The sequence below is a fragment of the Myxine glutinosa genome, chromosome 3 (assembly GCF_964187855.1).
Source record: "Myxine glutinosa chromosome 3, kmMyxGlut1.1, whole genome shotgun sequence".
Taxonomy (NCBI): domain Eukaryota; kingdom Metazoa; phylum Chordata; class Myxini; order Myxiniformes; family Myxinidae; genus Myxine; species Myxine glutinosa.
The window spans coordinates 107,595,719-107,607,385 of record NC_136263.1 but is presented as its reverse complement, the minus strand read 5'-3'; the positions used below and the strand labels follow the sequence as shown (position 1 = coordinate 107,607,385).

The window sequence follows — 11,667 nt, the reverse complement described above, 5'->3', positions numbered from 1 at the left end:
TGATTAGTACGTCAGGCGAGGCAATTGGTAACTTATGTTGCACATGTCCTTTACCATTAGGTGCAGTAGTCTATTTACAGTCTCATTCGTAATTGGACTTTTATCTATTTCCATGTAAATATGGCATGGACTTTTAAACTTTCCTACACCAGCACAAAGTAAAGTTCAATAACAGTTTGTACACAAGGATTCGTCGATTCCCAGAGCACTTTGGAAACTAAGCGACTCCTTTCATACAGGGATGAATTGTGACATGAGGGGTTTTGGAAAAATAAACTAGAACGCCACTCAGTAGAGCGCATACTCCCGCCGTGGGTCAAGTTAGAATAGTAGGCCTACGATTTCACAAACGTTTGAGGGAGTAGTTCAGTGACAACACAAGACAAGACAACACAAGACAGACACTGCACAGATATATATTTAGAATATATAGAAAATAATGTATAAAAAAAAACAAGGCAATTTCACTTACATTTTCGGATTCAGCGTTCAATTCTATATAAGTGAGTGTATTTTGAGGCATGTGGGACTTCAAATAAAATTGTAAGCCAGGAAAAAACGTTAGTTTCATTCCTTAGGGATACAACATGTAAAACTGGCCCAAACGTGAAAACAAAACTCGCTCATTCTAAGTCGTACAAGCTAATGCGACCACTCATTCTTCTGGGAAGAATCCCGTGCAGATGCTGGTCACACTTATAACTCACCTAAGTCTTTATAAGTTCATCAAATACTGACACCGCGATTGACATTCGCTGAGGTAAATGTTGATATCTCTTCTGAGGTAAAAAAAACAAAACCAAAAAACCCCCCAAAAAACAGTTTTAAAGCATCTCTTGCTTTACGATACATTTTATGAAACGGGGAAACTTAATACACACTTTATTAGGGAAAAAAAAAATGAACATTGAAGACAACGCTGCTAAAAAAAAAATACATCGCTCTAACGCATAACCACAAGTTTGAACTACATTTACAACAAATATGGAAACTATTTTCATATCACAATGTTAAATATAGAATATATAGAAGATAATGTACAAAAAAAAAATGAGCCCTATCTTCCAATGGTAAAAAAAATCCTTCAAAAAATTCCTGGATCCGGAATAATATCCTGAGCTTCAACAAAAACTAATCAATTCTTCCTTATCCCAAGGGCAATCATCCCACCACCTTTATCCAAATCCGTTCAGAACTTTTCCAGATATCTTGTTCACAAACACACACACACACACACACACACACACACACACACACACACACACACACACAGGTTGAAGAAGCTTCCATGTGTCTGAACACTCTCCTCCAAGTTGTCAGTCACTTGTTTGAGCACCATGCTGAAAGAAAATAGTAAACCATGCGGGGGCAAGAACGCAGCCTTGTTTCACACAGTTAGAAAATAGGGACTAGAAAAGCCGCCGTTATGAATTTGTCCATGTTAATTTTCATGATGTTGGTTGATCATAGTAAGGAAACTGTAGGTGGGGGCATCCAAGCCTTGCAAGAATGTTCCAGACTTCCTTGCTTTCAATGATTGCTTTTGGTTCATGTTTCGATGAGTTTTCTGGAACTGGGACATTCTAATTTTTAGATGTGCCAGTGGATTACTCTAAATACTTTGTGTGTACAGCTGCTCTGACATGCGTTTTTACATCCAGATCGGTGACACGTCCAACACCTGTCCAATCGATTCAGTCCTGCTGTTGGTATAGCTTCCTTGGTCTTGGACATTTATTACAATTTGTTCTCCATCCCAGTTGAGCTGACGTCTTCTTAGCTATTCCAATTAGCCTTCTTTGTCCATGCCAAATCTGTTCAACGTTTGTTTGTTTTTGCAATCATTGGGGGTGTATTCGTTGGTGTGTGTGTGTGTGTACAGACCTACCTTGGTATAGATTGGTCATTCTCAAATCTAGTATCAGTCTATATGCCATGACAAAGCTCTGCATTGTTGAGTCTTCTTCAATCTAATGTCGACTTGGTTTGTTCAATAAAGGTTCCCAATGTAAGAGACAGGACAGGGCCTTCTCCATCGCTGCTTCCACCCTCTGGAACTCACTACCTCACTCCATCAGAGACTCCTCCTCACTCACCACATTCAAAACATCACTAAAGACCCACCTGTTCAACACTGCATTCAACATTCAACCCACAGCATTTAACCCCTGACTATCTCTTCTCCTTCTCCCTCCTTTTGCTTTAAATATTTCCCTATTGATTCTTGTCTTTTTGCAATTGTTGTTTTCATGTATTGTTATGCATTATGTTTTCCACTCTGTCAAAGCGCCTTTGGGCTTCTTGAAAAGCGCTATACAAAATAAATGAATTATTATTGTTATTATTCAGAGTAATGACAATATTATGGCACATCCCAGTTTATTACAAAGTTCCTCCTGCTTACATTTATGGAAGTGATGTCATAGGGGCTACCTTTCCATGAAGAAAGGCAACTCGTGTTGTCATGAATGATGGGTATCTTTGAGGAATTGACAGCACACACACAAGCGATGTCTTCTGGGTTTCAATTCCCAACCAAAAACTAGATGCAATGCACCTGGGCTCACCTGGTAGAACAAGTGAACCACTGGTAGGTGTGGATGACACACAAAATATGTAAAAAGGAAGTAAATACCTATTTTGGGGGGCAAAGCCCTGATGTTTTTTTTAATGCCATGAACCAACTTTGGTACATCACGGATGGTGAAGGTTGCGGTCACGTTTCATCGAAATTGTGTGCGTAGTTTCGGAGAAGAGAGCAAATATATATTTTGGGGGTCAAACCCCCTCCCCCAGACCTCCTTAATGAGTGCATATTTTCATGCGGCAAATAAACGTTCGTCCAGCATCAGATATGAAGCTTGTGGTCAAGTTTCATCAAAACATGTGTTTGGTTCAAGCGATAATAATGACTGATGAGCTTACAGACCCACTGACTTACCTATGGAAACTGCTCGATCGTGTAAGCTCACCGGACTAAAGTCCAGGTGAGCTGATAATTGTTATTCCACTACCTTTCAAAAAGTAGGCCATTGTTTTCTTGAACTCTGTAGTTATTATTTGTCACTGTGCTGAAGAAGATAATGCATTTTTGTGCTTTGAGCAGCTTTCTCCAAATTATATTGGCAACATCAAAATAACTATAGCCTTGCCATAACAACACTTCACATTGTTGGAATTTTTTTCACATCCAAGGGAGGGATTCTGCACATTACTTGTGCCGAGTGAACGAGAATACAGAATACAATCCTCCTCCTCAGGGGTATTACACCTGTATTATCTTACTATTTCATTTTCCCTATCAGGGTTGAAGGGTTGCCGTTTTCTTGTGCGATTTGCCTCATCCATCATCCTCATTCTGTACTCCATTACACTTTAATGTTCTTATTATGCCTCTCAATATGGGATAGGGGGAGGCTTAGAGATGTTGTAGGTTTTTTTAATACAATTAGTGCCCTCAAAATTTTGAATGGTACATACCCCGGAATTTCTTAGACCCTTAGGAATACAATTACACCACCTTCTTCTTCTTTCGTGTATCATCAGATGGCCAGCTCAGTGTCGTGCAGCCATGCCCTCGTCTCTGGTCCTACGTCGAAGAGGCCGGCTTCTGAAGGTGGTCTGTATAGGGGGCAGATGGTAATTATGTGTTCGGCAGTCTGCTCAGGCTCGCCGCACTCGCACGCGGCGCTGTCTGCCAGGCCCCACATCTTCAGCGATTATTTGAAGTGGCCGACCCCCGTACGTAGACGGTTCAGCAAGGTCCATTGCAGGCGTGGTAGGTCTTCTCCTACGACGCCACCTCCTGGGTCCCAGATGTAGTGGTGGATGCGGGTGGGCCCGGCCGTTTCCCACACCTGCTTCCAAGATGCCGCCAGCCATGCGCTTCTAGACAGGTCCTCAGGGATAGAACTGAGCATCTCTTGTGCCGCCTTGTTGTAAGGATGGCGGGACTTGAGTCTGCTTGGAGGCGCCACTATCGTTGTGGTGTTGTGCAGGATGTGCCAGTCGTGTTTTCTGGGCATTCCTTACCAGGGCGAGGGTAGCAGCCTCCCATCGGAGGCCGGCCGGGGCAATTCCCGCTAGGACTGGCAGGTGGAATGCCGGGGTGGGCTTCAAGCAACCAGCTACAATGCGGAGGGCGTTGTTAATGGCAATATCAACCTTTCTCACGTGTGGGCTTCTGCTCCAGGCTGGGGCGCAGTATTCAGCTGCAGAGAAGACCAGGGCTTGCGTGGATATTCGTAGGGTCTTGGCGGAGGCTCCCCAGATCGTACCAGCGAGACATCGGATAAGTGAGACCCTTGATGTCACCTTGGCCTTAACTTCTTATAGGTGTTGCTTGAGGGACAGTATCCGATCTAGGTGTACACCGAGGTACTTTGGGGCTTGCTGGAACTCCAGGCGTTTGTTGTCAACGAACACGTCCAGTTCCCTTTTTGCTTCTCTGTTGTTAAGATGGTATGCTGCTGACACTGTCTTACCAATGCTGAGCTGCAAACGCCACCTCCGGAGGTAGGCTACCAAGGTGCCCATGTCTTGGTTGATACCGTTTTCCATCGCCTTCCATGTTGGTCGTCGCAGCATGATGGCCAGGTCGTCCGCGTAACCGTACTTTCTGGATGTTGTATCCGGCAGGTCGTCGATGTAGATGTTAAACAGCATCGGCGAGAGAACAGAACCCTGCGGGACACCATTCCTCAGTCTTACACCACCATTTAGGTTTCTCTCCCTTTTTTCTGCCAAAGTCTGAGGATTTTCAAAATTAAATTTTGCATCAATAATGTGAATATAAAGTATGCGAGGGTGACATAATTTTAGCATTCGCCTAATTTTTAGCTCACCTGGAACGTAGTTCATGGGAGCTTATGCGATGGCACGTCGTCAGTCCGTCCGTAAACACTTGAAACGTCTTCTCCGAAACCACTGAAGGGATTGTGACCAAACTTGGCACAAATTATATTTGTTGTGTTGTGACTAAAGTTTGTTCACGGCACGAAGAAAATCGGGGTCTAAGGGGGTTTACCAGGGTCAAAGTGGATCCAAGTTTGACCCCCAAAATAGGAATTTGCTTTTTCGTCTGAAACTACACACACGATTCCAATGAAACTTCACCACAACCTTCAGTACCCGTGCGGTACCAAAGTTTGTTCACGGCATTAAAAAAAAATCTGCCCCTTTTGGGGTCTATAGGGAGGGTTGCCCCCCGAAATAGGTATTTGCTTTCTTCTCAGAAACTACACACGCAATTTTGATGACACTTCACCACAACTTTCATCATCCGTGATGTACCAATGTTTGTTCAAGGCATTAGAAAAATTGGGGTCAGAGGAGGTATACGGGTTGGGGGGGGGGGGGGGTTGGGGGGGTTGTCCCCCGAAATAGGTATGTTTTTTCTTTGTTTGTTTAAAGTCTTATGATTATGTTAGTATGATTCTACATGCTGCCCTGTCTTCTAGCAATCATTCAAATTGGTTTATTAATACCTTTAGTCAGTGCAATATACTGTTTATTCTACCAGGTGAGCGTCAGGGGTATTGCCCCTATTATATGTTTAAGGTCCAATTATAGACATTGAACATTTTTCACCAAAACCCGACTAAAGTTTGTTTGATCGGAAAAGCATTGCCCTCCAGATAGCTTAGAGCAAGGCACATTTATGCTTAATTCACATCATACTCCTCCAAGTTAAAGGGCAAGGTCAAATGGCGGTAGGAAAAACAAAACAAAAAAACAACGTGTTTTTTTTTGTCATCGCTCAATTTTGCCAATTTGGAATCTCAAACACCACTTGGCATTCTAAGATGTTCTTGCATCATCGTAGTGTACCAGCATAGAAGTTGTGCATCTGATATGTGATTGGTGTCCTTGACCGATCTTTTTCACATTGTGACCTAATTAACAAAAAAAAACAACACATTTTTGATCACAACTTGAATATTTTTCCTCTGATTTTCATGATGTTGAGTTTTATGGATAGATTGTAAATGGGGACCGATTTTTTTTACTCTTAATCGACAGAGAAGTTGATTCACGAAGGATTTTCGTCAATGCACCGTTTACCTACTGCGACTGACACCCCGAGAAAGTACAATGTGACCACGAAAGTAGTAGTTGTGGTCATCTATTGTGCCGAGAGAGCTCAGCTTAAAAAGGAATTCACAGAATCTGCCAATAATCCACAATTGCAAAATACTTCTGTGCCTCGTCTTCTGTGAATTTTACTTTTGATAAGGGTGCATCCTTTTTGGAGGATTGTGAAAGCAGCTCAACAGTTAAATTATCCTTAAATAAATGTTGCGAGATCAACGAGCTACTGGGTGCCGAATGTAAAGAACCCCCACCCCCGAGTAGTTTACAGTTTTCTTTTACTCCAACAAAAAGTATTAAAATGAAGAGCACAATGTGCTTCAAAAAAATGCACAATTTATTTCCACATCCACCAAATGGCTGAAAAAGATCCAGCTGAAATGCAATGCAAGGGGACATTTATCATACCAATGATGCACAACCATTAAAACTCATCACAAAGGTTGAGACTACATCGATATGTTCCCCAAATGGAGGAAGGGCACTGAAGCTTGGTGAGTACAAATTTAAATGATTCTGCAATAACAACCACAGAAGTACCACACACACAATTACACATGTCAATTAGATTCAAAGTGAAAGGATAATACCGTTAACTATAACCATTTAAAGTAGTTTTTAACCTGTGACATGTCGCAGATTTACAAGAGCTTCGCGTTGCTGCTGTTGCTATTCTTGTTGGGGGTCGATTTTTGAAAAGTGATCGGACAGCTGCCGGACCACACCCACATCTGTCACTTGACTCCACCCACCACAGCACCGACACAAAATGATATGGCCGCCATCTTAGTTTTCTGGTGGACTTAACGAATTAGGCCTATAGGCCCTGTGCTGATCATACACTGCCTGGGTTTGTTGTGTCAGATTTCCATTGGCTTTGTTTGGCTCAAGTGTTATTTACGATGAGGGATCCAGAAAAATCAAATCATATGTCGAATAATAGTAAGGTTTAAGCGAGCACTTCAGAACTCACAGGAATCAAGCATTACTTTAGGCTATTTTTTTGAATAGCGTACAAAATGTACGTTGCTAAATCGCGCTGTTCATCTTTAAAGAGTGCTATAAATGCGCATTTCCCAATCGGCCCGTCACCGGATTTTGTCGCAGGTTGTGACCACAGTGTGGTCATTCTTGTTTGGTGATGAAGATGATTGACATTTTGAAAAAGTGATAAACATTGAACCATATATATTAAAATTCAAACATTTTGGAGTTCACACACGATATTATACGTTCATTATACGAGACTATGTGATATACGAGATGCGGTTCATTACACGAGATGCGAGCTCAAACGTTCCTGAACTGATATTACCGAAGGTTGTTTGCAGGTCTTGCTAGATGCTGGAGTTTGTACTCGTGAAGACTATGCGACGATAAAGACAAAACAGTTTTGTATTATCTCTCCAAAGTAATGTTATGTAGTGTTTCATTGTGAAACTTGTTAGCCAGCAACATATAAACTGTTTGCAATTTGTAAAACAGGTACAACAAGACAGAGCATTTAGCAATGCCGAACCTTTGCCATGGTAAAAGATTAGAGTAGATCTGAGAACAGACAATCTATATAAAAGTAGATCTGAGCACACACAAGCACACGCCCATTCAATGGCCTCTTCCTTTTGAGTTTGGCTAATAACACAAGACATGCTGAATCAAACTCAGAGGCATCAATTTATTGTATTGAAAGGAAACACCAGTTGGGAATAGTCATATAGAAGATGGCACAACTCTCCAACCTTTACTGTGAACAGAATCCCAGAACCTTTACTGTGAACAGAATCATTGGTATTTCAGTAATCTGTGCAAACGAACAAGAAGGAATGTCCAAGTGCCTTCAGCAGGTGCTTCTGGGATGGCATTAGTCAATGACGGTGTCTATTAAACCCTCGTCTTTCCTTACAAATGGGTTACTAGGATACCTGACCCACCTCATTGGAAAGAGAAGCATGTGATGATGGCAATGGGAGGTGCATTCTTGTTGCTTTGCTTCAATTGCAAAAATGTTATTAATCACAACATATGATACAGAATTATGTTGTAAAGGTTGTAAACATTTATTTATTTATTACTTGCCATGGCCTAATGCTCACGGAGGAGCTTGTACATATTGTGTGCTGGATGAGGAAATTAGAAGACGTCGGTGTACATTAAATTACAGGAACATTCGGAGACAATCAACGCATCACACAGGATCACCGAACAGGTTCTGCACTGTGATGACACGTTTCCAAGATACCAAATGCTGGTATAAACCATAAAAAATGGACATTTAACATTCTGCAACAAAACAATGTCCTAATGGTCAAATGGTTTTGAGCAAAGTTCAGCAAATATTGATAAGCAAATCTCGCTTCATGTGATCTTTTCCTATGTCCTTAATTAAAATGCACACATCATGGATATAATTTTGATTCTATTCCTTAATCATTTAACATATTGACAACCATTCTTCTGAAACTACCGAAGATGATCCGAAAGGGTCTAGTAACACAATAACAATAGTAGGGTATTGTTCCACGAGCTCCTCGGTAGCACTGTCATGTAGGACAGCAGGTGCCGAGTGATCGATCACCCAAGTTTAATTCTTCTCAAATGGAAGATAATAAAACTGACAAAGTTCATCGTGTAAATGGATGGTTATAAACTGGAAAATTGCTACTTAAAAGAAATAAGGAACCAAATAAGTAAGAGACTTAAACGTTGTTTTTCTGATTACGTGTTAACCACAAGCAATCATCATTCGTTGATGTTCACAGCCAATGAACAGTGCCGGCTTAACGAGGATGTGCACATGAAAGAAAATGGTCACTTCTGGACTTGTTCAATCTACTGTCATATTACACTGTTCTGCAACATGCCAAATAAGAAAGGTCCCAACACTTTTTGATAATGATTTGTATCATATTGAAATTTCGTCCATCTTACCTCAATTAATCTATAAACAGAAATATTTCTTAAAATCAATGTAAGGAATATGTGCTTCAGGCGACCTCTTCGTTTTTCTCTTTGTCCTCGTCCTTATCTTCTTCCTCTTCCTCCTCCACATCTTCTTCTTCTTCCTCCCTTTCACGAATATGTTTGCGTTTCCTTCCACAATCGCTTGGAGACCTTCCAGTACTTTCAGGTGCTCTTGCGGCCTTCTCCCTTATCCGTGATTGCTTCGGTTCGTTGCATCCTAAAGTTCCACCTTCACGACGACCTTTTCTAGCATCCACGCCGATCTGATCTCCCTCATCTATATACTCTGGCCATTGCTGTTCATCTTGTTCACTAAGATGCTGCAAACTGACCGCCTGCTTCTCGTTGACAATTTGTTGCTTTTTGGTGTGGGAAACTTTACTCCCGAACTGACCGGCATCTTGCTGTCCCTTGGACCCACTCTCACGACGTGGCCGGGCGTTAAACAGAACTCTTCGGCGCTCCCGCTCAACACCATCCATGTCATCGGGATGCTTGGCGGCCTGTTGTCTCATAAAGCCAAGTGCTACTGCAGCATTTTCACCATCACTGCCGTCTTTCTCATTTTCCAAGCTGTAGCACTTCCACCTTGCGGGATTCACCAAATAACCCGGAGTTTGCAGGACGGGCTCTGGCAAATTCCGAAAACTTTCCAACGGTGTCGATTCATCAACCACATCATCCTGCGCCTCAGTTAGGTCATCACCGTTCCCCAAAGCTTCAGAACTCAACTTCATACATTTTTGCATACCTCGATCTTTATCCTTAGTTACATCTTTGGGCAGTTTTCTCGTCTTGGGTGCTACGAGACTCGAAGGTGGTCGCTTGAATGTACCATCCAAAACATTGTCGTCTCCCAAAAAAGATAGTGTTGTCCGGGCAGCAGATTCTAGGCCGGAGAAAATGTTCATGCTCCGAGAGCAAAAAGCTTCCGAGCCGCCTTGGAGATGAAACAACTTCTTAGAGGGGCTCCGCTTATGTGGGGATGAGTTATCAGCTTCATCCAAATCCAGAGCCGGGTTTTCAGGCTGCTTTTGATCCTGGGTAACCTGTGAGGATTCATCAAGATCGTCAGACAATGGGTCAAGTTCCAAGTTTGGTGGGTTTGAGAACGAATCGGAATCTTCATCGCACATTTTCCCTTTAACTCCTCCTTTATCCCAAATATCTCAAACGTTCTTTGTCTGCTTTTTTGCAGCTTCAAAAAGCACCTTCCAGATGTTCAGAGAGGACTCGGCCTGAAAAGACAATAATATTCCTCTGGTATATCTTTGCCTCATAGTCATACACCTTCATGAAGAGTGACGATTGATAAAGTACCAATAGCACAATTTTTTTTATTATTCCTATTATTAATAATAATTAGAGCAATTACATTACCCACCAGACCCTTCTCCTTGACAAAGTCTCCCTCAGGATCTGTGAATTCTGCCAATTTCTCGAGTTCCCTCACACTGAAAATACACAGTCCCAAAACTACAGCAAAACTACAACAAACATTTAAAGGAACAACATCAAGCTTGTATTCCCCTCCTCATCCTCACAGATCACGAGCAGCATCCAATGCAGTGTTTAGCTCGAGCAGAACGTCCATTTGACCTTCTTCCATGACAAGCGAGGCCAAAATATTTGGCGTGTAAAACACAAACTGTAGGGCAATAAACGACGCTAGGCCTCGTTGGGTCAAAGGGACCGATACATCCGGGTCATATAGCCCGCTCGCAATAACGTAAAAGGTTTATTCGACACGGAATAAAGCATGCCACAAAATATAGCTGTTTTAAAAATACACAAAACCGTTCCGTATTTTAACGGCCGAGCTGTTTCATCTTACCTCTCCACTCCACGCGTCAAGCTCTTTATGACTAAAACTACTTTTTATTTTTTATTTGCTTGGTAATTTATTTTGTTTAAAAAAGATATATTTTTATTTGTTTGAGTTATTTCATTTTTTCAACATTGCTTTATATCGAGCTGGAGGAGCAGTGGAAACGATTGGGCGGTGTATACAGTTGCGATGACGAGGTAAGCTGTTTCCTCATTTACATATAAATTATTTGTCGTAAATATATACAGTACAGCACATTCACGGAAAATAGAATACACCTTTTTACGTTTCTACCATTATCGTAGTGGATAAAGTTGTATGTTTAATACTGTTAGCTTAGTATTAGCGTGAAAGAAAAAAGCGAAGGAAACTGAAGGATTAAAACGGAAGTGGGAAATTCAAAATCTGCTTGCCGGGTCAACGTCGTCGTAACGAGTGATCGATCGGCAATACCGAATAGTAGAGAACCTGCGGTGAAGTGACCCGATGGAGTTGGCCAGACGACAGATCGATCAAGGTAAGACGGCGAGTTGGAAACCTTTGCTTTTAGAACGTCTGCTCTGAATTTGGGACTGGGAGGTCGGCGTTTCGAATCGGGCCGAATCATGCGAAATACCTTTAAAATGGTCGTGTTGCTTCCTTGCTTGACGCTCAGCATATAAAACTAAAAGGATAGAGCGCAGACAAACAACCATAGGTTGGTAACAGCGCGGGCTTTGACGGGCCGGATGATACAACTGAAGGGCCGCATGATGTGTATCCAAGAGTGTTGAGGGAGGTGGCGGAGC

General features: G+C 42.0%; 2 protein-coding genes across 4 annotated transcripts in view; one reads left to right on the top strand and one right to left on the bottom strand.

Annotated features, from left to right (window-relative positions):
- Positions 1-6,409: 6,409 nt before the first annotated feature.
- On the bottom strand, positions 6,410-10,918 carry TSSC4 (tumor suppressing subtransferable candidate 4). Of its 2 annotated transcripts, XM_068104412.2 has the most exons (3): positions 10,596-10,918; positions 10,436-10,505; positions 6,410-10,289 (listed from the first exon to the last, which is right to left on the bottom strand). In XM_068104412.2, the coding sequence occupies exon 3, from the start codon at positions 10,185-10,187 to the stop codon at positions 9,075-9,077; it is 1,113 nt and encodes a 370-aa protein (XP_067960513.2). In that variant the 5' UTR covers positions 10,188-10,289; positions 10,436-10,505; positions 10,596-10,918; the 3' UTR covers positions 6,410-9,074. The 2 variants fall into 2 exon arrangements, with proteins under 2 accessions (XP_067960513.2, XP_067960514.2); XM_068104413.2 differs by lacking the exon at positions 10,436-10,505 and having other exon boundaries at positions 10,596-10,777.
- Positions 10,919-11,226: 308 nt separating this feature from the next.
- LOC137418360 (centromere protein O) overlaps positions 11,227-11,667 on the top strand; it is a 65,954-nt gene continuing 65,513 nt past the window's right edge. The window contains exon 1 of one of the 2 annotated variants that reach the window (XM_068104418.2): positions 11,227-11,396. In XM_068104418.2, coding sequence (XP_067960519.2) covers positions 11,366-11,396 — 31 coding nt within the window. In that variant the 5' untranslated portion in view covers positions 11,227-11,365. The remainder of the gene's footprint in view (positions 11,397-11,667) is intronic. The other variant, XM_068104417.2, reaches the window with a different exon arrangement.